Source organism: Neoarius graeffei, chromosome 13, assembly GCF_027579695.1.
Source record: "Neoarius graeffei isolate fNeoGra1 chromosome 13, fNeoGra1.pri, whole genome shotgun sequence".
In the NCBI taxonomy this organism is placed as follows: Eukaryota; Metazoa; Chordata; class Actinopteri; order Siluriformes; family Ariidae; genus Neoarius; species Neoarius graeffei.
In genome coordinates, this window is record NC_083581.1 from 31,898,985 (window position 1) to 31,926,306 (window position 27,322).

The following is a 27,322-nucleotide window of genomic DNA, read 5'->3' on the forward strand; positions in this document are numbered from 1 at the left end:
AATTTCTTTAGTCCATTTATTTCGAATGGTGAACCGAATTGTATACACACACCGGCCATTTTAATCGGAACACGTGTATGTGCATGCGCAGTGCGTGATCGTTACACTTACATTCTTACAGCACAATGACGTAGTGGCTAGCACCTGTATATGAGGCAGTAGATACAACAAAAACGATTTTGACTTTTTGGTGACCTTGACCTGGTTGACCCTCAAAATGATGGAGGTTCTATTTGAGACTAATGCCCACCTATCCTGAAAGTTTCATGAAGATTGGTCTAGCCATTTTCCCGTAATATCATTCACAAAAAAACAAAGAAACCTGACCAAAAATAATACCTCCCAACCTGGTGGACTCCATCCTGGGCGAGGCAAATAATCACAAATCAGTTTCAGCATCAATCCTTGGCTACTTTGAAAACAGTCTTTTTTTTCAGTTACACAGATGACCAGAAGAGGGTGCACCATACAGCATATTTTAAAGGTCTCCTCATCATACGTGTAAGTTCCACATATATTACTTCCCCAGGAACCATGTACCGATTTAATACTAATCATGAAGGCTGCATGACTTCTAGTGAAATTATATTATCCAACAAGAAAAAACCACTCAAAAATGAATTATAACTTTATTCAGGCACATTGACAAATTGCCACAGACAATTTTCCTGTCCAAGACACATTCAGAAGTAGGAGTTTACACTTGACACTTAAGGAATATCGTGTGTACATACTGGCTCCATGTTTTAATTTCCACTTTACGTTCCCACACTAGTACTCTTCTCCCTCTTCCTCTCCCTCACCCTCAATGGAATCAGCACCAACCTCCTCAAAATCCTTCTCCAGGGCAGCCATGTCCTCTCTGGCCTCAGAGAACTCACCCTCCTCCATACCCTCACCAACATACCAGTGCACAAAGGCACGTTTGGCATACATCAGATCAAATTTGTGATCTAGACGAGCCCAGGCCTCAGAAATTGCTGTGGTGTTGCTCAACATGCACACAGCCCTCTGCACCTTGGCCAAGTCTCCACCTGGAACCACAGTGGGAGGCTGGTAGTTGATGCCCACCTTGAATCCAGTGGGACACCAGTCCACAAACTGGATGGTGCGCTTGGTCTTGATGGTGGCAATAGCAGCATTCACATCTTTAGGCACCACATCACCACGGTAGAGCAGGCAGCAGGCCATGTACTTGCCGTGACGTGGGTCACATTTCACCATCTGATTGGCTGGCTCAAAGCAGGCGTTTGTGATTTCAGCCACAGAAAGCTGCTCATGGTAAGCCTTCTCTGCAGAGATCACTGGAGCATAGTTGACCAGTGGGAAATGAATACGGGGATAGGGCACCAAGTTGGTCTGAAACTCAGTGAGATCGACATTGAGGGCACCATCAAAACGCAGAGAGGCAGTGATGGAGGACACAATTTGACTAATCAGCCTATTCAGGTTAGTGTAAGTAGGACGCTCAATATCGAGGTTCCTACGGCAAATGTCATAGATGGCCTCATTGTCCACCATGAAGGCACAGTCAGAGTGTTCTAGGGTGGTATGGGTGGTCAGGACGGAGTTGTAGGGCTCCACCACAGCAGTAGACACCTGGGGAGCTGGGTAGATGGAGAACTCCAGCTTGGACTTCTTACCATAGTCAACAGACAGGCGTTCCATCAGCAGGGAGGTGAAACCAGAACCAGTTCCACCACCAAAGCTGTGGAAGACCAGGAAACCCTGGAGACCTGTGCACTGGTCAGCCTATAAAGACAATCAGAATGAATTACAACTATAATATGAATACATTTATGTTAAAGTTAGACAGTTTGCTGTTACTCACCAGTTTGCGGATCCTATCCAATACCAGATCAATAATTTCCTTGCCAATAGTGTAGTGACCGCGAGCGTAGTTGTTTGCAGCATCCTCCTTCCCTGTGATGAGCTGCTCAGGGTGGAACAGCTGGCGGTATGTTCCAGTGCGGACTTCATCTAAAGGAAAAGCCCAAAATATGAGAAAATTGAACAGTCAAATACAACCCCGATTCCAAAAAAGTTGGGACAAAGTACAAATTGTAAATAACAACGGAATGCAATAATTTACAAATCTCAAAAACTGATATTGTATTCACAATAGAACATTGACAACATATCAAATGTCGAAAGTGAGACATTTTTAAATTTCATGCCAAATATCGGCTCATTTGAAATTTCATGACAGCAACACATCTCAAAAAAGTTGGGACAGGGGCAATAAGAGGCTGGAAAAGTTAAAGGTACAAAAAAGGAACAGCTGGAGGACCAAATTGCAACTCATTAGGTCAATTGGCAATAGGTCATTAACATGACTGGGTATAAAAAGAGCATCTTGGAGTGGCAGCGGCTCTCAGAAGTAAAGATGGGAAGAGGATCACCAATCCCCCTAATTCTGCGCCGACAAATAGTGGAACAATATCAGAAAGGAGTTCGACAGTGTAAAATTTTAAAGGGTTTGAACATATCATCATCTACAGTGCATAATGTCATCAAAAGATTCAGAGAATCTGGAAGAATCTCTGTGCGTAAGGGTCAAGGCCGGAAAACCATACTGGGTGCCCATGATCTTCGGGCCCTTAGACGGCACTGCATCACATACAGGCATGCTTCTGTATTGGAAATCACAAAATGGGCTCAGGAATATTTCCAGAGAACATTATCTGTGAACACAATTCACCGTGCCATCCGCCGTTGCCAGCTAAAACTCTATAGTTCAAAGAAGAAGCCGTATCTAAACATGATCCAGAAGTGCAAATGTCTTCTCTGGGCCAAGGCTCATTTAAAATGGACTGTGGCAAAGTGGAAAACTGTTCTGTGGTCAGACGAATTAAAATTTGAAGTTCTTTATGGAAATCAGGGACGCCATGTTATTCGGACTGAAGAGGAGAAGGACGACCCAAGTTGTTATCAGCACTCAGTTCAGAAGCCTGCATCTCTGATGGTATGGGGTTGCATTAGTGCGTGTGGCATGGGCAGCTTACACATCTGGAAAGACACCATCAATGCTGAAAGGTATATTCAGGTTCTAGAGCAGCATATGCTCCCATCCAGACGACGTCTCTTTCAGGGAAGACCTTGCATTTTCCAACATGACAATGCCAAACCACATACTGCATCAATTACAGCATCATGGCTGCATAGAAGAAGGGTCCGGGTACTGAACTGGCCAGCCTGCAGTCCAGATCTTTCACCCATAGAAATCATTTGGCGCATCATAAAACGGAAGATACGACAAAAAAGACCTAAGACAGTTGAGCAACTAGAATCCTACATTAGACAAGAATGGGTTAACATTCCTATCCCTAAACTTGAGCAACTTGTCTCCTCAGTCCCCAGACGTTTACAGACTGTTGTAAAGAGAAAAGGGGATGTCTCACAGTGGTAAACATGGCCTTGTCCCAACTTTTTTGAGATGTGTTGTTGTCGTCATGAAATTTAAAATCACCTAATTTTTCTCTTTAAATGATACATTTTCTCAGTTTAAACATTTGATATGTCATCTATGTTCTATTCTGAATAAAATGTGGAATTTTGAAACTTCCACATCATTGCATTCCGTTTTTATTTACAATTTGTACTTTGTCCCAACTTTTTCGGAATCAGGGTTGTAAACTAAACATTAATAAATAAAAAAGGTGGGTTCTCAGCACCAGAAGATCTTAATCTGACCTATGACTGTGGGCTCCAAATCTACAAACACAGCCCTGGGGACGTGCTTTCCAGCTCCAGTTTCACTGAAGAAAGTGTTGAAGGAATCATCTCCACCTCCAATGGTTTTGTCACTGGGCATCTGGCCATCTGGCTGGATGCCGTGTTCAAGACAGTAGAGTTCCCAGCAGGCATTGCCAATCTGGACACCAGCCTGACCTACGTGAATCGATATGCACTCACGCTGTGGGAGGAAAGCATAATGTATAATTACTAAAACAGTACACTCACACATTTGTTACATCATAAATTTGTTTACAAACATGAAGATGTATTTTACATTTGTAAAAAAAAAAAAGTAAACTCATAGTGAAGTGAAGTACCGTTGGCAGCCATATTGAGAAACACAAATGCTGTTTAGACCATTTTTACCCAAAACATTGACTTCTCATTCATGAATTTCTGCAATATATATATCTATATATCTATATATATATCACTATGTAAAAATGCTAATTATTAATTTACCTGATATAAAACAGTTGCTGCGGACTCGTATAAGGTTAACATTTTTTGAGTAAACATTGCTCAAGAGGTCTTCTCTATGTATGCAACATAACCATGTTTCTCACAGTTTCTTGTATAAATCTTGCAGTTTTTAAATATATGTTTCAGCAGCATCTGAAGCTAAGGAGTAAATTTTTAAAAATCTTTATTCAGTTGATTTGAACACTTGTAAAACGCACAGAAATTGACCATGTTTCCAAGTTAAACACTTTAATGCTCTCTCTTAAACTGCAACTGTTTGCCCTCTGAGTTTGTCCTTGACGACGGTTGTCAAGGAGGGTGAAACTGGTCTATTAAATACATCTTAAAAATATACAATATGGACAGACAACAAAATAAACATAACGAGTTTCTTCACAGACAACCGAAAAATGACAGTACTCACCATTTTTCTGAAGAAATCAGACAAGACAGAAAGTTAAAAACGCTGAATGTTGACAGTATTCACGCTCAGTGTACAAGCTAACACAAATTGACCAGTAAGGGGCAGAGCGTACCGTTTATGATGTCAGGTCAGAACTCAAGCAGCCAATCAGAGCCGTTTTAAGCTACAAGAGGAAGTCCAAAGTAATGATTAGCTTTCAGAATCAGAATCAGAATCCAAACCAAGTTTATTGTCAAGTCTGTTCTCACATACTTGACAATTTGTATTTGGTGGTTGATGATTGAACAGTTAAGATAAAAGAATTTACAAATAGACAAAAGTTGTGATTTAAATAAAATAATAATAAGAAGTTTGTATTCACAAATGTTAATTTATTATCACAAGTAAATATGTTATAAAATATCCATCCATTATCCATAACCACTTATCCTGTGCAGGGTCATGGGCAAGCTGGAGCCTATCCCAGCTGACTATGGGCACGATCGAGGCAGGGTACACCCTGGACAAGTTGCCAGATCATCGCAGGGCTGACACATGGAGACAACCAATCACACTCACATCCACACATATGGTCAATTTGGAGCCACCAATTAGCCCAACCTGCATGTCTTTGGACAGTGGCGGAAACCGGAACACCCAAAGGAAACCCATGCAGACACGGAGAGAATATACAAACTCCACACAGAAAAGCCCCCGTTGGCCACTGGGCTCGAACCCAGAGCCTCCTTGCTGTGAAGCAACAGTGCTAACCACTCCGCCACTGTGCCACCCTGTTTTAAAATATGAATGATGAAAAAAAAGTATAAATCCAAAAGTTTGTCTCTCCCTTCCTGAATGTAATGCAAATATTCTCTTCAAGGCATGCTGTTAGAAAATTAATCAATACCATGGTGGTGTGATCTTTTCTCACCCTGAAATGGATTGTTTTTCTGTAACAGCACACCCTGAAGTATTGTTTTCAGGTAACATCAATCTATGAATGTGGCATATCAAGCAATACCTGTGGTGATTTATATCCTAAATGTACCCACACACGTACTGTATGTAACCATGCACACATGCCTTAATGTCATCATATAAGCAATAATTTGGTTTATGATGAATGTATTTTGATTCATATGTAACCACACACACATACCTTGATGTAATCACATAAGCAATAATTTGGTTTATGACGATTGTATTTTGATTCAAAGCCAATCATGCTGATTTTGAGTAAAGAATTAATGAAGTTGATATTACATATAGATTGGTCAAAGCTTTATACTGTTAATGGAATCCTGAAGCATGTTAAACCAGAATCAAGCCTTGTTTGGATACATATTTGTCACTTAGCACAGGTGGTCTGTTTTAATATTATTGGAATGACCTTGAAAGCCTTGTTTGGTTACATATTTCTCACTTAGCACAGGTTGTTTGTTTTAATAGTAAGAACAATCAGGGAGGTCTGTCCTTGAATTAAGAACAATGCAGTCCACTTTGGAAATATTGGGAGAGTGAGGCTGAAATGTATCCTTATATAGTGTAAGTCTGGCATTGGTGGAATACTATAAAAATTGATGATTTGAGATTTGGAATCAGTTCACTCTGCAGACTGAACTCGGCTTTTATTAATTGATTTAATAAAGGTCTAAACTTTTCTGCAACCTCTTTGAGTTTGAATTATTTTTGCTTGGGAAAGTTTAAGTTCTGAGAGTTTCCATGACAGACCCTGTTCAATACAAAGTAGTGGTCCAGAATATTGAACCATATGATTGTCACATTTTACAAAGTAGGTATGTATCAATTCACACCACTGATCAAGTTAAAAAGAAGAATATGATGGAAAGGAAATAGTATCAGCTATAACAATATTAGTAAAGGCAGCAGTAACATGTATAGATGCTGTTCTTCTGTCAGAGGCACCAATGGTTATCACTAGGTTATTGGACAACAGCTGTTGTTGTTGTTGTTGTTGGTATCTGTCTGTCTCGAGAGACAATATGGTACTGCGTCTTGATATTGCTCTCTTCAGTCTGTGGAGTTGCAGCATCTGCTGTGGCTGTACAGACTGTTCCTGGATCGTCAGGCTCTGTTGCAATTTCTGCAAGTGAATTCAGCACCTGGTTTTGGAGGTGTCAGTACAGTCCTCTGCTGTCTGTGCTCTCTTCTTTTTACTCATCTCTCCTCTCTCTTTTCCTCACTTTGCTGAATACCCTCCTTGACAGTTGATCTCCAGATACTGTGATCGTTGGCCACAGTCTCCAGATCTGCTGGGTTAATGTCATCTGCTCTTAAGCCGCATATGCAGACATCTTTATAGCAAAGGGCAGGCCTTCCAACATGCCTATAACCAGTGGCAAACTTGCTGTAGAGTATGTCCTTGGGGATTTGGCCGTCATCCATGCACACAACATGGCCTAGCCAGCACAAGCACCATTGTGTGAAAAGAGCAAACATGCTTGGAATCCCTGCCTGGTCAAGGATGTCCCTATTTGTGACCTTGTCTTGCCATGTGATGCCCAAGATCCTTCTCAGGTTGTTCAAGTGGAATGTATTGAGTCTGTGCTCTTGGTGAGAGTAGAGGGTCCATGTTTCACTTCCGTAGAGCAGTGTGCTAAGCACGCATGCTTGGTACACCTGCATCTTGGTGTTGATGGTCAGCATGGAATTGTCCCACACCCTCTTTGACAGGTGAGACATGGTTGATACTGCTTTCCTGATGCATCTGTTGAGCTCAGCATCCAGGGAGGGGTGGCTAGAGATGTTGGAGCCAAGGTAAGTAAAGTCTTCCACTACCTCAAGAGTGTAGTCACCAATGGAAATGTTTGGGGTGCTGCTCACATCTTGGCCCAGTATGTTCCTCTTCTTCAGGCTGATGGTGAGGCCAAATTCTTTGCATGCATGTACAAAGCAGGTGACAAGTCATTGTAGCACCTCCTGGGAGTGTGCAGTCAGTGCTGAATCATCAGTGAAGAGCATCTCTCTTATGAAGACCTGCTGCACTTTGGTCTTTGCTCGGAGGTGGCCAAGGTCGAAGAGGTTACCACTGCTTCTGCTATGGACGCACACTCCATCCTCTGACTGGCTGAAGGTGTAGGAGAGCAGCAGGGAGAAGAAGACACAGAAGAGTGTTGGAGCAAGCACACAACCTTGCTTAACTCCACTCCTGATGGGGAATGGATCCGCGGATGAACCATTGTACAATATGGTGCCCTGCATGTCCTCATGGAAGGAAGTAATCATCCCGAGGAGTTTGGGGGACATCCAATCCTGTCAAGGAGGGTGAAGAAGCCTCTTCTGCTAACCAAGTCAAAGGCCTTGGTAAGATCAATGACAGCAATATACAGTGGTTAGCTCTGCTTGTGACACTTCTCTTGAAGTTGATGTAGGGTGAAAATCACGTTAGTGGTTGATCATTTAGCTCTGAACCCACACTGTGCCTCAGGATATATTTGCTCAGCAAGTGACTGCAGTCTGGAGAGAGTTACACAGCTGAAGGCCTTCCCAACTTTGCTGAGGAGGAAGATTCTGCGGTAATTGTTGCAGTCGCTGCAGCCGCCCTTATTTTTATACAAGGTGACAATGTTGGCATCTCTCATGGCCTGGAGCACTGACCCTTCTTCCTAGCACTGAAGGAAGACCTGGTGCAGGTGCTGGAGGACAGCAGTCTCCTTTTCATCCTTGAGGACTTCAGGTGGGATGCCATCCTTTCCTGGAGCTTTGCCACAGGCTAGAGAGTCAATGGCCTTTTTAAATTCTTCCTCAGAGGGTGGTTTGTCCAGATCCTCCATGTTAGACAGGTTAGCAGTGCCCTCAACTGCTAGGTGGGTGACAATATTCTCCCTTAAGTACAGCTACTGGTAGTGTTTTACCCAGCTCTCCATCTATTTGCTCCACTCTTTGATAATTTCACCAGCAGCAGACTTCAGTGGAGCAGCCTTATTGATTCTTGGGCTGAAGGTTTTCTTAATGCCATCGTACATGTGACGGCTACTGCCATAGGCAGTGGCCAGCTGAATGTCACAGCAGAGCTTTAGCCAGTATTCATTGATGCAGCATTGAGCAATTCACTGAGCATCATTTCTTGTAAAGTTTGATATGACCTTGCCAACCTATCCATGCCAATCTCCCTTAAAAAATACAAGCCACAGGAAAACTTGACTTAGCCCCTGGTCTTTTCAAAACTAGAAATACCCCTGGGCTAACATATGATGAAAAATGGTGTTATGCTGTGTTTAGCTTGTAAATCAACAGGAAATTTGAATTCCTTCACTTTTGGTTGTTCCAAGACTTTTCTTGACTCTGTTCAATTGTAAATCAAGTTTTCTGTTGAAGTAAAGAGTAAAGGGAGCCCTAATAGCTCTTTCAAATAATCTCATGCTAAAATAACCTTAAGTAAGCTCAAACTAAAGGAGTTTATTTTAGCTTGATAGTGTACAGGGTGCCCAAAATCAAGCCTGTCTTAGCTGGAGTGGAGCCCAAATGTTATATGTAATGGAGAGGCCTGTATCTGTACAAATATTTGAAATGTGCCAGTTCGGTTTGGATAAACCTGTATTAAGTCCTGTTAGGACTGGGGACTGTCTTGGCCTCTAGAGGCCGCTGTTATTGCTTTTCTTGTCATGTTTGTTTTGGCCTCTAGAGGCCGCCACTGTGTCTGTGTTTTATGTTTGTTGTTTTCCATGTGTCTTGTGCCCCGCCTAGTCCTCATTAGTGTCACCTGTGTCCTATTTTAGTTTGTGTATAAATACCTCTTCAGTTTGGTCCCTAGTCATGGAGTCTTTGTGCTGTAATGCTTTTCGTTAGAACCTCTGTCCCGTGCCCTTGCTTTTGCCCTGGTGTTTTTGGCCTTTTTGTTTTCTTGTTGGATTTTTCACTTAACCTTTGGTATCTTCTGAGCGTTTACATTTTTGCCTTTTTCTTATTTGGTCTTTGAACTTTTGGATTTTTTTTTTTGATTGATCTTCTGAGTGTTTTGCATTTTGGATTATACTTTTTGTTTTTGCCCTGGATTGTAAATAGTGTGTATTTTGTAAATAAACTGTTTTTTGCTACTTTCTACTACCGCCTCACGCCTCTCCACATGCTGGTGGCTTAGGCTGCTGGGCCATAGAAGGTTCACGCTGCACGCTGCATGTTGCACGCTGCACGCTACACGTTCACGTGAAGAACCGGACCCTGGGCCATTAAACTTCATGCTTGGATGTTCACGTGTTGCGTCTGTTCTACTTTGACCGAGTAACCAACAATATGGACTCTTCGGATGACGACGATTGCCTCATTCTGCTTTTACTGAGACAGAGGAAGAGAAAAAGGAACAGAATTTGGAGCCGAGAACACTTCCTTCTGAGAGAAACCCGTGGTGAATTTCACCGAACATTCTATAATCTGCTTGACAATCCCGATGAAGAACTATTTTTCAATTATACCATTCAATTATATTTTTTCTGAAGTTTTCCCCTGAAAGCATAGCGTTATCTCCCTAGACCCGTTCTGATTGGCTGGCGCGGCGGTGACCGCATGCATTGACTGGAATTTCCGTCTTCACGCCTAGAAAAAAGTGTGCATGTTCATTTCATGCTTCACGCGTGAAGTGTGCAGCGTGCAGCGTGCAACGTGAACGCCGTTCTATGGCCCAGAGCAAGTCATGCTACGTTTGTCCACTTTTCTTTACACGCGTGTAGCGTGCAGCGTGCAGCATGCAGTGTGCAGCGTGAACCTTCTATGGCCCAGCAGCCTTAGTGGGGGTTTGCTGGATTATCACACCAGCGACCTGGGTTCGAATCCCAGCAAAACCCTAACAGAAAGACTCCATCATGACCGACTCAGCAGAGGCTTCTTCAACTGTCTACCCGGCTAACCTTCAGGGAATGATGGCTGTGTTAACACGCCTCGGATCCACTATGGACACTCATGGATGGACTCTTGCAAGCCAACGTGAGGCCCTTGCTCGCCATGAGGTACTGCTTCAGCAAATTGGGAAAACCCTGGCACAGCTGACTTCTCTGCCCCCATCTCCTGCACCTGCTCCAGTGCCTCCTGCCATGCTGCCTCCTTCACCTTGTGAACCCAGCCTTCCTGCACCACAGAGGTATGACGGCAAGCACAGTGAGTGACGGGAGTTCCTTACCCAGTGCCAACTCACCTTTGAGCTCCAGCCTACCACCTACACTACGGATCACCGCAAGATTGCCTTTGTGATAACCTTGTTAGCTGGTAAGGCACGAGCTTGGGCAACAGCCATCTGGCAGAGACAGGGACCCGAGTGCTCTGATTTCCAGCTGTTTACGGAGGAGAGGAGATGCTTTGTGTCTTCGATCAAGCAGACATCAGTAAAGACGCAGCCAGAAAGCTCATGTCCATCCGGCAAGGAGGAAGCGTCGCAGACTATGCCATCTCGTTCTGGACGCTCGCAGCAGTAAGTGGATGGAACGAGACTGCCTTGGTTTTAGCCTTTCACCATGGTCGGTCTGGCCTCTATCGGATGCCCAAATGACCTCGAAACACTGATTTCTCATGCCATTCATCTTGACAACAGGATTAGAGAGCGCCGCCAAGTCCTGAGCCTCCCTGGCCTCCCTGCCTCAACCTGGAGTCCGTCCACCTCTTCCAGTGACTGTCGAGAGCCCATGCAGGTTGGCCATACTCGTTTCTCCGCAGATGAGAGGGAGCGCAGAAGGAGGGACAAGTGCTGCATCTACTGTGGCAAGCCTGGTCACTTCCGAGCATCATGTCCCGAGCTCTCGGGAAAAGGACCGCCCTGTCCAGCTGAGGGAGGGTTGTGACGGGGCCTACCCTCTCTCCCAGACATCCTGGCCAAAGAATCTACATCCCGGTTTCCATCTCCTGGGGTGAGTCCGTCCACTCTTGCCAGGCCTTGTTAGACTCAGGGGCGGCTGGAAACTTTATGGATATCCACTTCGCCCAAAGTATCAATGTCCCGACTGCGCCTCTTGAAGTCCCACTGTCTGTGTCTGCCCTGGATGGCCAAGCTTTAGGTGATGGAAGAGTCACCCAAGTTACTTCTCCAGTCTTTCTCCAGTCTCAAGCTCACAAAGAAGAAATATCCCTGCACCTGATTCATTCACCAGAGTTCCCAGTGATTCTAGGCCTTCCTTGGCTTACCTGCCACAACCCTCGTATTGACTGGGTAACAAGCCAGGTTGTGGAATGTGGTTCTGCATGCCATGCCTCTTGTCTGCTCTCTAGCTCTCCTGTGTCTCCTGCCGAGCCTCCTGATCTCACCGAGTTATCTCAAGTTCCCACAGAATACTGGGATTTGAAGGAAGTATTTAGCAAAAGCAAGGCCGCTGTTCTTCCTCCGCATCGCGCCTACGACTGTGCCATCGACTTGCTCCCTGGGACTACTCCTCCTCGGGGCTGACTGTTCTCCCTCTCTCAGCCAGAACACAAGGCCATGGAGGAATACATCAAGGAAGCCCTGGTCTCTGGGTTCATTCGACCCTCCACTTCACCTGCTGGTGCCGGCTTCTTCTTTGTCGGCAAGAAGGATGGGGGGCTCTGACCGTATATTGACTATATGGGCCTGAACAAGATCACCGTGCACAACCGCTGTCCCCTTCCGCTGATGTCCACAGAATTCGACCTGCTCCAAGGTGCCACCGTCTTCACCAAGTTGGACTTACGGAACGCATACCACCTCGTCCGTATCCGACAGGGAGACGAGTGGAAGACCGCCTTTAACACCCCGTCAGGGCACTATGAGTACCAGGTGATGCCCTTCGGACTCACCAATGCACCAGCTGTTTTTCAGGCCCTTATCAACGACGTCTTGAGGGATATGATCAATCAATATGTTTTCGTCTACCTCGACGACATCCTGATATTTTCTAAGACCTTACAGGAGCACCGCCACCATGTCCGCCAAGTCCTCCAGAGACTTCTACAGAATAATCTGTTTGCTAAAGCCCAGAAATGCGAGTTTCAGGTCCCCGAGGTCTCCTTCCTGGGTTTTATTGTGCGGACGGGACAACTCCAAATGGACCCAGCCAAGACCCTGGCCGTCCGGGACTGGCCAACTCCCAAGTCCATTAAAGAGGTCCAGCGGTTCTTAGGATTCGCGAACTTCTTTCGCAAATTTGTCAGGAACTTCAGTTCCGTAGCTGCACCCATATCGGATCTCACCAAAAGTACCGGTGGATCTTATGTCTGGTCCCCTCAGGTGGAAAAGGCGTTCAAGGACCTCAAGCACCGCTTTTGCACGGCACCCATTCTGGTTCTCCCGAACACTTCCCAACCATTCATCGTGGAGGTGGACGCCTCGGACAATGGTGTCGGCGTGGTGCTCTCTCAATGCTCGGAAGGGAAGCTGCACCCCTGCACATACTTCTCCCACTGCCTGAGCCCTACGGAGTCCCAGTATGATGTGGGGGATCGAGAACTACTAGCGGTCAAACTGGCCCTTGAGGAATGGAGGCACTGGCTGGAGGGAGTGCAACATCCATTCCTGGTGTGGACAGACCATAAGAACCTGGAGTACCTCCAGCAAGCGAAGAGACTGAACCCACGACAGGCTAGGTGGGCCTTGTTTTTCAGTCGATTCGACTTCACCCTATCGTACTGCCCCGGCTCTAAGAACACCAAACCTGATGCGCTTTCCAGGCTGTTCTCTGCCACCAACAGAGAGAGTGAGGTTGGACCTATTATCCCTGTGTCCCGGATTGTGGCCCCTGTCCACTGGGGTGTCGAGGAGGCCGTCTGACGAGCTCAACGCCAGGACCCCGGTCCTGGGACAGGGCCACCGGGCCTCTTGTACGTCCCTCGACAAGCCCGGGCCAAGTTTCTCCAGTGGGGTCACTCTTCCCCTCTCACCACCCACCTGGGAGCTCGGAGGACCCTGGACTTCTTGAAAAGACGCTTCTGGTGGCCAAGCATGGAGAACGAAGTAAGGTCATTCGTCCTGTCCTGTGATGTATGCACCAGAACTAAGAACCCTCGACAGCATCCCCAGGGTCTCCTGCATCCTCTGCCTATTTCCTGGCGTCCCTGGTCCCATATGGCGGTCGACTTCATTACTGGCCTTCCAGACTCACAAGGTAATACTGTCATTTTGGTCATAGTAGACAGATTGTCTAAGGCCTGCCGCTTGATACCACTGTGCAAGCTCCCTTCTGCTCTGGAAACTGCCAAACTCATGTTCACTCATGTCTTCTGAGTTTTTGGTCTCCCACAGGACATTGTTTCAGACCGGGGGCCCCAGTTCTCCTCCCAAGTATGGCACGGGTTCTGCAAGCTCATCGGGGCCACTGCCAGCCTCTCCTCTGGGTTCCATCCCCAGTCCAATGGTCAGACAGAGAGGCTCAACCAGGACTTGGAAACCACCCTGCGAGGCCTGGTGAAGGATAACCCGACATCATGGAGCACCTGACTGCCATGGGCGGAGTATGCCCACAACACCCTGCAGTCATCGGCCACCAGGTTGTCACCGTTCCAGTGCCAATTCGGGTTCCAGCCACCTTTGTTTCCAGAACAGGAGGAGGACGCTGGGGTGCCCTCGGTCAACCAGTATGTCAGACGGTGTCGCAAGACCTGGAACAAGGTCAGGAGGACTCTCATTCAGACTTCCAGAGCCAACCAGACTCAGGCCAACCACCATAGAAGGCCTGCCCATGTTTTCCGCCCTGGGCAGCGGGTTTGGCTGTCCGCCAAGGACCTTCCGCTGCGGGTGGAGAACCGCAAACTTGCTCCTCGCTACATTGGCCCCTTCAAGGTGGTGCGCAGGGTGAACCCTGGTGCCTACCGGCTCCAGTTGCCCCAGACTCTAAGGATCAACCCCACATTCCATGTTTCCCTGTTGCGGCCCGTACTGACATCCACGTATGCCCCTGCCCCTAGGAATCCCCTGCCCCCCCCACATCTTCCAGGGTCAGACTGTTTTCACCATGTGCCGCCTGCTGGACTCCCTCCGGGTCCGCGGGAGCCTTCAATATCTAGTGGACTGGGAGGGCTATGGCCCTGAGGAGCGCTGGTGGGTTCCCGCTCGGGACGCCTTAGATAAAGAACTGTGTCGGGACTTCCATTCGGCCCATCCGGACCGCCCTGGGAACGTCAGGAGACGCTCTTTGGGGGGGGGGGGGTCCTGTTAGGACTGGGGACTGTCTTAGCCTCTAGAGGCCGCTGTTATTGCTTTTCTTGTCATGTTTGTTTTGGCCTCTAGAGGCCGCCACTGTGTCTGTGTTTTATGTTTGTTGTTTTCCATGTGTCTTGTGCCCCGCCTAGTCCTCATTAGTGTCACCTGTGTCCTATTTTAGTTTGTGTATAAATACCTCTTCAGTTTGGTCCCTAGTCATGGAGTCTTTGTGCTGTAATGCTTTTCGTTAGAACCTCTGTATCGTGCCCTTGCTTTTGCCCTGGTGTTTTTGGCCTTTTGTTTTCTTGTTGGATTTTTCACTTAACCTTTGGTATCTTCTGAGCGTTTACATTTTTGCCTTTTTCTTATTTGGTCTTTGAACTTTTGGATTTTTTTTTTGATCGATCTTCTGAGTGTTTTGCATTTTGGGTTATCCTTTTTGTTTTTGCCCTGGATTGTAAATAGTGTGTATTTTGTAAATAAACTGTTTTTTGCTACTTTCTACTACCGCCTCACGCCTCTGTACTTGAGTCATTCCCCTGGTGGCTTAGTGGGGGTTTGCTGGATTACAACACCAGTGACCTGGGTTCGAATCCCAGCAAAGTCCACTTTGGTAAGTTGGTAACTAAGAAAAGAAACAGTGAAGTATACTTATTTGACTTTATTTTTCAAGATAAAAAGTGGAGAATATTTTTCAAAACCAAGGGGGAACCCTGGGCTGCCTCTCAGGCCTGTCTCTCTGGAGCCTGTCTCTTTTGGGGCTACCTCTCCTGGCATGTCTCTTTGGAGCCTGTCTCTCCTGGGCTGGCTATCTTGTTCGGTGGTTCTGTATTCACATGCATCGTGTCTCTGCTGGCGTTTCTGGTGCTTGTTTGTTTTCTGACCATTCTGCTTGTGTCAATTTTGCTTTAAATAGAATATTTATTGATTTATATTAGTGCAGTTAACTTTTCTTTTTGTTTTCTCAATAATTTTAAATGTTTCTTGATGATTTTGCCTGCTTATGTTTTTTTTTTTTTTGGTAATTGCTTGATGTTTGTAGATTAATTTAGGTAATTTATTGCCTATTTTGTATTAAGTACTTTGAGCAAATTTTTCTAGAAGATTTCATGGTGTGGTCCAGCTTGTGTTGTTTACTTTGTTTATGATTCCTATTTAGTTCTGTGTATTATTATTGTTGTTGTTGTTATTATTATTGTTGTTGTTGTTGTTGTTGTTTATTTTTGAGTTTAGCTTGTTATTGAGATTGTTTCTTTCTGTTCAAGGCAGGAGCTGAGGACTTGAGCCACAGCAGATCGGCCCTCCCAGCGGTGGTGTCCTTTCACCTTCCCTTTACTGTAGTGCACTTGAGTGTCCTTTTATTTGAGTGGTTTGCTCACAGTAGCATGCAGTGTTAGGACCCTTCCCCTCCCGTTTGTGGTTGTTGTCAGTAATGATGCTGAAAGCCTGAGTTCAGAGCAGCCTCCAAACATGGCTGCTCCGGACTACACCTCCCAAGGACCTCAGTGCCCCCCATCACCAGAATTCTAATTACATCGCCTGTCACCAATCCACCTGCAATCACCCCGCCTATATAAATGCAACTCACACATGCATTCAGTGAGAAGTATCATTCTGTGTCCCTGTACCTGACTTTACCGAGCTGTTTTGACTTCAGTCTGACTTCAAGTTTAGACCACTGTTTACATTTAGCTTCAACCTTGTCTTCCCGTCTCCCCTACATTGTTCTGTTTGCTGATCTACTGACCTCCTCCCGTCCCTGACTACGATTCCTGTTTCCTGATTTGGCTCTGTTTACAGTTTGCGATGCATCCGCTCTCCCCTGCTTTTACATCCGTGAGTGCCTGCATGCTGACAAGATACTTCATCATCTGTGGATGCAGCAGAGGAAGCAAAGCAAACTGCTATCAATGCTCAGGAGCATCTGTTAGGAGAGCACCAGCAGCTGATCAGCAATCTCAATGCCAGGATGTTGCAGCTCACTGCTGTAGTGCCACAGACCATCCTCACACGTACTGTATCACCTGCTGGTGCATCTCAGATGATTCTTCAACCTGAAATATTTTCAGGGGATGTGTCAAACTGTAAGGGGTTCCTTCTCCAGTATTCCCTGTATTTTTCCTGGCTCATGGCAGCTACCAATGAACAGAAGATTGCTCTGTTATCAGTCTGCTATCTGGCAGAGCTTTACAGTGGGAAAGCGTGGTGTGGAAACACGGAGGCAAAGATACCACATCTTACGACTGGTTCTTAGAACTCTTCAAACGAGTCTTTGACCATCAGCCTGAGGGTGTCGAAGTTGGAGAGAGCTTATTGGTGATCAGACAAGGAAATAGGAGAGTCATGGAATATACACTAGATTTCCGCATATTGGCTGCTGGCAGCGGATGGAATGAGCCAGAGTTGAAAGCTATGTTTCGCCAAGGTTTACACCCCAAAGTGCTCAGTGAGCTCACCTGTCGAGATGAACATCTCTCCTTTGACTCTCTGATCATCTTAGTTATCCATCTGGACCACCTTCTCAAGAATCGACCCTCTTTACAACCATCTCCCACTCCCTCTCCTCCCACGAGCTGTCTGACTCCTGTGGAAGTCTCTCATACACTGCTGCAATGATCAGAGAGAGAGAAGATGCAAGGGTCTCTGCTTCTACTGTGGTGAATCCAGCCATCAGATAGCTAAGTGCTCTATCCGCCCTCTGTGGGAGAACCAAACCCACCAAGTCACCAGCCCACCTAGCCCAGTGAGTCCTGAGATTATTCACAAAATATAATCCTTTAAAGTACCTGTGGTATTAAAACTGCCAGACTCTACCCAGGTCCTCTCTGCATTCATTGCCTCAGGGGCAGAAGGAAACTTCATCAGCAGCTCGGTTGTCCAGAAATTTCACCTGTCCACAGACGAACTCCAGAGACCACTCAAGTTGAAGGCCATTGATGGGGATCCCATAGATGATGGACTTGTATCTATGCATACCTTTCCTCTTAAGATTCAGGTGGGGGCTATACACTCAGAGTGTATTTCCTTGTTCGTCACTCAAACTGCACATCACAATCTGATTCTGGGATACCCATGGCTTCAACTACATGACCCTCTGATATCCTGACAACAGAAGGACATTCTTCAGTGGCCTCTTTTCTGTTTGCAGAATTGTTTGAAACTGCCTCAGTTAGTGTGCTCATCTACCTCTATAGAAAGCCCTCAGTCTGATTCCCTTGACAACATTCTTTCATGTTACCTCAACCTCAAGGAAGTGTTCTGTAAAGGGAAAGTCTGTGGTCTACCTCCTCATTGTCCCTATGACTGCACCATTGACCTCTTCCCAAGTACAACTCCTCCTTGCAATTGTATTTACCCTCTGTCCTTAGCCGAGCAAGCTGCCATGGAGGATTATGTTAGAAACCTTGGAATATTGCTTGACCCCTCACTCAACTTTGATCCCCACATTAAATCCCTCACCAAGACTGCTTTCTTCCACCTCCAGAACATTGCTTGCCTTTGCCCCTTTCTTTCCACTAGTGATTTTCAAACATTGGTCCACTCCTTCATTATGTCCCACCAAGATTATTGTAACTGCCTTCTCATTGGCCTCCTTACTAAATCCCTTCAAAGATTACAATACATTCAGAACTCTGCAGCGAGGCTCCTCACCCATACCAAACCATCTGCTCATATCACCCCCATTCTTTCTCAGCTTCACGGGCTACCTGTTATGTCCAGAATTAAATACAAAACCATATTACTCACCTTCAGAGCTCTCCATAACCTTGCTCCTTCTTACATCTGTGATCTCCTGACCCCTTATACTCCATCCTGCTCTCTCAGATCCTCTAGCTATAATCTCCTTGCTGTTTCTCGCACTAGACTCTCTACCCTGGGTGGCAGGTCCTTCAGTGCCATGGCCCCCAAGCTCTGGAATTGCAACCCCTCCATGACTCCTCTTCTCTTCCTTTCTTCAAATCTCATCTTAAAACCTTTCTGTTTCATGAAGATTTCTCCACATGTGCATAAACTCACCACTCTTTAGCAACTCTTTTTTTTTTTTGTGGTGTTGTCTCTGACCTATGTAAAGTGACCTTGAGTTTGAGAAAGGCGCTATATAAATGTAAATTATTATTATTATTATTATTATTATTATTATTATTATTATTATTATTATTATGTACAAGAAGCTTTGAAGCAAGGGTACATCAGACCATCGACATCACCAGCTTCGGCAGGCTTCTTCTTCACTGAAAAGAAAGGAGGAGGTCTCCAGCCATGCATTGATTATCGCGGCCTAAATCAGATCACAGTAAAATACCCTTATCTTCTCCCACTGGTGCCCTCAGCCCTGGAACAGTTGAGAGCAGCCAAGATCTTTTCTAAACTGGACCTCTGTAGTGCCTACAACCTGGTCAGGATTTGAGAGGATGATGAGTAGAAAACAGCTTTTAGCACCACCGCTGACCACTTTGAGTATTTGGTCATACCTTATGGCCTTTCTGGCATGCCAAGTGTATTCCAGTGCCTCATCAATGATGTGCTAAGGGACATGCTGGGGAGGTTTGTGATCGCCTACATCGACAACATCCTGATCTACTCCCCAGATGAGGACACCCACTATAAGCATGTCAGGTCAGTGCTCTCTCGCCTGCTCCAGAACCACCTATATGTCAAGGCTGTAAGTACATGTACAACGCCACAGTCCCGTCTAGAAACTACAAATCCCATCAACCCACTTCCGCGATGGCCTACATCACGCCGGGGCGGGATCACCTACGTCACATCCTCCATGAAGCCATAAGTAACTGAGCAACACTTCCGTCTTCCTCTTTTGGCACTGCGTGAGATCAGCACATGGACACAAGGAGATCCACTCCTCCGAGCACCCAAGATAAAGACGTCTTTCTCCCGAGCAAAATAATTCAGCGCGGTTTTTGTTTACCATTGGCCATGGTAGAACTACTTAAATCATGCTATCTCTCTCTCTCTCGGTTGAGCTACAGCCGGTTTGTTTGTCTATTATCAGTAAAGTTACAAGACTGCCACCCAAAGCAGTTTAATTAAAAGTTAGAAGCGACTGGATTCCTTCTAACTAAATCGCTGTGCACATTGTTTGATCAGAGACTTTTCTTCACGAACGACAAGCGTCGGACCAAGAATTCTCTGCTTTCTACAGAAGCAACTCACGTGCTCCTGTGGACTCTGAAAGTCTCGGAACGCCTCTATAATCTTGCACTGGAAGCAAGATACTGAAGTAAGACTAGCATTTTTGGGCACAAAGACTAGTCTTAGGAATTAACTTTATGAAGTAGTGTGAATTTAAACTCAGGAACTGTTTAATTGTGCACACTGATTATGTGTTCTACATTGTTCTATGTTCTCTCAGTTGTTTAAAAGATAAGCGTTGCATGCTCTTTTTCTCTATTCCTTTCTAACATTTTTAATTTCATTACTACACATATTTTGACCTCATCAAGGTTTCAGTGGATTTAGTAATGTTATGAGCTAGTGGGTTAGCTACCGGCTAATCCTTGGTTCTACTTAGAAACACGTGGTGACCCCTCCTACACACACACACACACCTTAGATAACATTCCTTTGTCTTAGCTAGCACCCAAGGCTAGTCCTTTGTTCGGGCCACAAGGCCACACACACACGCACACACACACACACACACACACACACGCTCATCAAGTATATGACTATATCATATTTGAATGTATTCAACTGCTATTATTCAATGTTATCTTTGTTATAATAAATTCAATTATTCTGTTAAACTGTGTCTGTTGTTGTACCGATATTTTTGAAGTCACACAATCTCAAAGAATTCCAAGGTGTATGAGTGTCATTGGCTGTAGCCTGGTAAGTGGTACATTATTGCTGCATTGGAAGTGATCATGATAATTTGGAATATACCATAATTTAGCTGTTTGGTAATTTATTATTAAGCACCAAGATTAATGGTATTAATGAGACTGATTTAATGAGACTGATTTACTGATTTAATGAGACACATTTAATGATTTAATGAGACTGATTTAATGATTTAAATTTCACCTACAAAAGTATGAGTTCCATGTCAATCAGATCTCGTTTCTAGGATATATCATCGGCTCAGAGGGCGTAATGGATCAAACCAAGATTTCAGGAGTCACATCATGGCCCACTCCCACATCTATAAAGGAGTTGCAATGCTTCCTGGGGTTTGTGAACTTCTGTCGATGCTTCATCTGTGGATTCAGCACCATTGCTGCCCCTCTCACATCACTTCTTAAGAAAGGACCTCATTGACTCCACTGGAACCCTGTAGCTGACGAGGCATTTCAACAGCTCAAGGCAGCGCTCACCACAGCTCCCATCTTACAATATCCTGACCCCACCAAGCCATTCATTGTGGAGGTTGACACAGAAACTGGAATGGGAGGGGTTCTCTCAGCATTTCGGGGACAAGCCCAAGCTTTATCCAGTAGCATTCTTCTCAAAGAAACTCATGCCTACCAAGAGGAACTATGACATTTGCAACCAAGAGATCTTGGCAATCAAACTGGCCCTTGAGGAGTAGAGGCACTAGTTGGAGGGTGCAGCACACCTGTTTACCATTCTCAGTGATCGTAAGAATCTAGAATATTTGAAGTCAGCCAAATGTCTGAACCCCCGGCAAGCCAGACAGGCCCAGTTTTTCACTCATTTCCAATTCACGATCTCTTACCATCCTGGATCCAGGAACACTAAGGCTGATGCCCTCTCTAGAGTCCAAGTCAAGTCAAGTCAAGTCAAGTCAAGTTTATTTGTATAGCGCTTTTAACAATAAACATTGTTGCAAAGCAGCTTTACAGAATTTGAACGACTTAAAACATGAGCTAATTTTATCCCTAATCTATCCCCAATGAGCAAGGCTGTGGCGACGGTGGCAGGGAAAAACTCCCTCAGACGACATGAGGAAGAAACCTCGAGAGGAACCAGACTCAAAAGGGAACCCATCCTCATTTGGGCAACAACAGACAACATGACTATAACATTAACAGTTTTAACATGAAGTCAGTTTCAGTGATGTTATAAACTCTTCATTGATGGAAACTTGAGTGCAAAACTGTTCATGACAACTGCAGTCCTAAAGTTAACAAGTCAACTGTAGTCCTCAGCCATAAAAGCATTACTGTAAGTGTCCAAAGTGTCCTCCAAGTGTGACTTTCAACTGTCCACATGGGGCCGTCCTCCACAGGAGTGATGCAATGAGACTCCAACCAGACACAGGGCACCATGATGGATCAGGCAGGTCAGAGGAGCAGAAGAGGTCAGCATCTCGATCCCAGGACCGACATGTAACTCAGAGGGACAGATGGGGGTGGGGGAGAGAGAGAGAAAACACAGGTTGTTAGGTATGCCCAATGTCACATGAATAAGTAGGAACAGTATACATATTGCACTGAGTACAAGCAGGGACTCCAGCAAAACTAACTATGACAACATAACTAAAAGGGGAAAGCCAGAAGGTAACACAGGCATGAGGGAGCCCCAGGACATAAAGCAGCCAGCCACTACACCGTTAACAAACTCGAGTGAACAAGCGAGTGGGGGACTGACAGCATCCATACATCCCAGTTTACCAAAACACTCTATGTCTGAGTACCCTCCAGATCTACTCCTTTACCTCATAAACACCATTAACAAAAGGCTTGACTAAACAGATATGTTTTCAGCCTAGACTTAAATGCTGAGACTGTGTCTGATTCCCGAACATTACTTGGAAGGCTGTTCCATAACTGTGGGGCTTTGTAAGAAAAGGCTCTGCCCCCTGATGTAGCCTTCACTATACGAGGTACCAGCAGATAGCTTGCACCTTTTGATCTAAGTAGGCGTGGCGGGTTATAGAGGACCAAAAGTTCACTCAGGTACTGTGGAGCGAGACCATTCAGTGCTTTAAAGGTCAATAGTAGTATTTTATAATCAATACAAAATTTGATTGGGAGCCAATGCAGTGTGGATAAGACAGGGGTGATGTGGTCATATTTTCTAGTTCTAGTAAGGATTCTTGCTGCTGCATTTTGAACTAACTGGAGCTTGTTTATGCACTTATTGAAACATCCAGACAGTAAGGCACTACAATAATCCAACCTGGAGGTAACAAAAGCATAAACTAGTTTTTCCGCATCATGTAGTGACAATAAATTTCTTATTTTAGCAATATTTCTGAGATGAAAGAAAGCTATCCGGGTAATGTTATCAATGTGAGTTTCAAATGAAAGACTGGGGTCAATAATCACTCCGAGGTCTTGTACTGCTGCACATGAAGAAACAGAAAGGCCATCCAGAGTTACTGTGTAATCAGAAAACTTACATCTGGGGGCGTGGCCGGACGGCAATGGAGTAAGGTGTGTTTAGCGTGGGCAACTGCTAAGCCTGTTTTAATTTTGTTTCTTTATTGAACATTTCATTGAACCGAACCATGAAAAGTCTTAACATATGATCTAAAACTTATGTAAATCATCAAAAGTGCACAGATGGCTTCGAATTTGTGGAAATATAAATATTCTGGACCGTCTAACGTTAGGCCCAATGCCTCCTCAGACCAGAGTACCACCAAACGCCCAGGTGAATCGTCTCCACCCCCACCGGACTCTGTCGACATGGACATTTCAGCTTTGAGGTCTGAAATTCTCCTCTCTCTGAAAGCAGTAATTTCAACGGTGCTTAAAACAGAGTTGAAAAAGGCCCTCACAGACGATTTCGACTTTCTGAAGAGTGAACTGCTCGCGGTGAAAACCGAAATAATTAACAGCACTGCTGCGCTCTACAGTGAGATTGACCAGGTCAAGGCTAGCGTCAAGGAAATGGAGGGCGGCTTATCGACTTGGTCGGATGAAGTGGTCACTCTGCAAAACTCAGTGAGAGATCTGAAAAAAGAATTAACAGAAGTGAAGGAGCGATGTGAGAGTCTGGAGGGGCGAATGAGGAGGTGTAACGTAAGGATCATCGGCGTCCCCGAGACGCCCGGCTCCAGCTCCACCGCGTCGGTTGCTAAGCTGTTAACCGAGGTGCTACAGCTGGAAAAGGAGCCGCTGATTGACCACTTGCATTGGAGCCTGGGTCCAATAAAACCAAGCAGCAAGCCCCAGGCTATCATCGCCAAACTGCATTATTACCAAGAATGTGCGGAGGTGCTATGACGCGCACGCAGTCAGGGTCCACTTCGCTTCAACGGAGAACCTGTCACCATCTTTCCTGACTACACTACAAGCGTGGCTAACACCCGGGCTGCCTTCACTGACATTAGGAGGATCCTCCGGGACTGACAGGCCGTCCGGTTTGGATTACTTTTTCCAGCTCAGCTCCGGATCATGCACGGAGGTGAGGACAAGCAGTTCACCGACCCCGACAAAGCGATGGCCTATGTGAAGATGAACATTATTCCAGCCATGGACAATGGAAACTAACTATAAGACCAAAATTTTCAAACTCGTATGCCATCCAGGTTGATTCTGTTTATATTGGTAACTTTTCTCCTCGGACAGGATGCCTTAATATTTACATTATATGTCCCGGAATGCTGACCAGTTAATAGTGTGCTCTTTTAGGATGGTACTTTATGTTAAGGGATATTATGTGGTTTTTGTTGTTGTTTTTGGTTTTTTTGTTTTTACCCCAAACGGGTATTATTTCTGATGAGGCCACTAGTTTTTTGTTTTTTTTTTGAGGATTGAAGCTAGCTTCTATGTTTTGGTTCACTATGTCTTATGTTGTAGACTGCTTATACTGTAGTTGTACATCTGTGGCATGCCTGATTCCTAAATGTGAATTTTTTTGTTTGTGTAGACTTCCCTAGGTGTGGGTGGAGCACAGAGGACGGCAGGACAGAGATCAGGTTCAACAAACAGTTTAATTGTTCCACTTTTCAGGGGACACAAGAGGTTTTACCCAGACACACGCACACACACACATCAGGTGTCTGGTTCGGGAGAGATCTCCTCTGCTCTCGCTCTCCCTCCCTAAATAGGGCGCGGTCCCTGGGAAGACACACAAACACAGGTTAATTGCTCTCAGGTGAAGTGAATCTGCCACTTACCTTCCCCGACTCCGCCCTCCTGTCACAGACCGGTGCTTGACCACGCCCCCGCTGCCACATACCCCCACCGCCCGACTCAGGCCGGGCAGCCGTCCGGCCCGCAGCCGACTCCCCCCCCCCTTGACGGGAGAGGAAGTCCGCCACGACCATCTGCGCCCCCGGCCTGTGGACCACCTTGAAATTAAAGGGTTGGAGCGCCAGATACCAACGGGTGATCCGCGCGTTGGCATCTTTCATGCGGTGGAGCCACTGGAGGGGCGCGTGGTCCGAACAGAGGGTGAAAGAGCGCCCCAGCAGGTAGTACCGGAGGGCGAGGACCGCCCATTTGATCGCCAGGCACTCCTTCTCAATCGTGCTGTAGCGCCCCTCACGCACTGACAGCTTCCGGCTGACGTATAGGACCGGGCGATCCTCCCCCTCCACCTGCTGGGACAAAACGGCCCCCAGCCCTCTGTCCGACGCATCCGTCTGTAACATAAAAGGGAGAGAGAAGTCAGGGGAGTGTAAAAGTGGCCCCCCACACAGTGCAGCCTTTACCTCAGAGAAAGCCCGCTGGCACTGCTCCGTCCACTGGACCGGATCTGGCGCCCCCTTTTTAGTGAGGTCAGTCAGCGGGCTGGTGACGTCCGAATAATTAGGTATAAACCTACGATAGTAGCCAGCCAGCCCCAGGAACTGTCTCACCCCCTTTTTGGTCTTGGGCCTCGGGCAGGCCGCAATCGCTGCTGTCTTATTAATCTGGGGACGCACCTGCCCGTTGCCCAAGTGGAAGCCCAGATACCGTACTTCCACCCGCCCAATCGCACACTTCTTTGGGTTGGCCGTGAGTCCCGCCCGTCTCAGCGACCTAAGGACGGCCCTCAGGTGTTGCAGGTGCCGCTGCCAGTCGTTACTATAAACGATAATGTCGTCCAGGTAGGCGGCCGCATAGGTGGCGTGGGGCCGGAGGACCCGGTCCATCAGCCGCTGAAACGTAGCGGGCGCCCCAAACAGCCCAAACGGAAGTGTGACGAACTGGTGTAAGCCGAACGGTGTGGAAAAGGCCGTTTTCTCCCGGGATAATGGAGTCAAGGGGATCTGCCAATATCCCTTCGTTAAATCCAGTGTCGAGTAAAAGCGAGCCGTGCCTAGTCGATCGAGCAGCTCATCAATGCGAGGCATTGGGTACGCGTCGAATTTAGACACCGCGTTGACTTTTCTATAGTCCACACAGAACCGGACCGAGCCGTCGGCCTTGGGAACCAAGACCACCGGGCTGCTCCAGTCGCTGTGGGACTCCTCGACGATGCCCATTTCGAGCATGGCCTGAAGTTCTTCCCGAACCACCTTTTTTTTGTGTTCGGGTAGTCTATAAGGGCGGCTACGCACTACCACCCCCGGGGGTGTCTCTATGTGGTGTTCTATGAGGTTAGTGCGACCGGGCAGGGGCGAGAACACATCCGAAAACTCGGCCTGCAACTGGGCGACCTCCGTGAGTTGGGTCGGGGAGAGGTGGTCTCCACAGGGGACCGGAGAGGTACATGATGCCAAATTCCCTTTTTGAACCTCCGGCCCCAGCTCCGCCTTCTCCGGAACTACCGACACCAGCGCCACGGGGACCTCCTCGTTCCAGAGTTTGAGCAGATTGAGGTGGTAAATCTGTAGCGCCCCACCCCTGTCTGTTCGCCTCACCTCATAGTCGACATCCCCGACTCGCCGTGTGACCTCAAAGGGTCCTTGCCACTTGGCGATTAATTTGGAGCTCGACGTGGGCAAGAGTACGAGTACTTTATCTCCCGGTGTGAACTCTCTAAGGCGCGTACCCTTGTTGTACAGGCGGGCTTGCCGTTCCTGGGCCTGCCGCAAATTCTCCTGAGTTAGGTGGGTGAGCGTGTGGAGTTTTGCGCGCAGGTCCATAACGTACTGAATTTCATTCTTACTCTGTGAAGGTCCCTCCTCCCAATTTTCCCGCAGCACGTCTAGGATGCCGCGCGGCTTACGCCCATATAATAATTCGAACGGGGAGAACCCCGTGGAGGCTTGAGGGACCTCTCGCACTGAGAACAGCAAGGGTTCGAGCCACTTATCCCAATTACGTGCGTCCTCACTTACGAATTTTTTAATGATATTTTTGAGGGTGCGGTTGAACCGTTCTACTAAACCGTCCGTTTGTGGGTGATATACACTGGTGCGGATCGGCTTAATCCCCAATAACCCATACAGTTCGCGTAGTGTTCGTGACATAAACGTAGTGCCTTGATCAGTCAGAATCTCTTTCGGGATTCCAACTCGGGAGATGACGCGGAAGAGTGCCTCTGCAATACTGCGTGCTGAGATATTGCGCAGAGGCACTGCTTCCGGGTATCGCGTTGCATAGTCCACTAGAACTAATATAAAGCGGTACCCTCGTGCTGACCGATCTAATGGCCCGACGAGATCCATCCCAATTCTTTCAAACGGGGTCTCGATTAACGGTAGAGGGCGCAATGGCGCTTTTGGAATGGCCGCTGGATTTACTAACTGGCATTCGCGGCATGCCGTACACCACCTACGGACATCGCCGCGAATCCCCGGCCAATAGAATCGGGCCATTATT

At 46.5% G+C, this 27,322-nt stretch overlaps 1 protein-coding gene across 2 annotated transcripts; it reads right to left on the bottom strand.

The window, feature by feature from the left end:
• Window positions 1-771: 771 nt before the first annotated feature.
• Window positions 772-6,656, bottom strand: LOC132896586 (tubulin alpha-1B chain-like). Of its 2 annotated transcripts, XM_060937528.1 has the most exons (4): window positions 6,630-6,656; window positions 3,694-3,910; window positions 1,832-1,980; window positions 772-1,752 (listed from the first exon to the last, which is right to left on the bottom strand). In XM_060937528.1, the coding sequence occupies exons 1-4, from the start codon at window positions 6,654-6,656 to the stop codon at window positions 772-774; spliced, it is 1,374 nt and encodes a 457-aa protein (XP_060793511.1). The 2 variants fall into 2 exon arrangements, with proteins under 2 accessions (XP_060793511.1, XP_060793510.1); XM_060937527.1 differs by lacking the exon at window positions 6,630-6,656 and having other exon boundaries at window positions 3,694-3,967.
• Between the last annotated feature and the right edge of the window lie 20,666 nt (window positions 6,657-27,322).

What these genes read in the sequence shown, in the direction of transcription:
- LOC132896586 (XM_060937527.1), bottom strand. Translation starts at nt 3,967, where the DNA reads ATGTGTGAGTGTACTGTTTTAGTAATTATACATTATGCTTTCCTCCCA. An exon ending in TTTGGAGCCCACAGTCATAG is followed by an intron (nt 1,981 to 3,693) that starts GTCAGATTAAGA and finishes CTTTTCCTTTAG; the next exon opens with ATGAAGTCCGCACTGGAACA. An exon ending in TGGATAGGATCCGCAAACTG is followed by an intron (nt 1,753 to 1,831) that starts GTGAGTAACAGC and finishes TTGTCTTTATAG; the next exon opens with GCTGACCAGTGCACAGGTCT.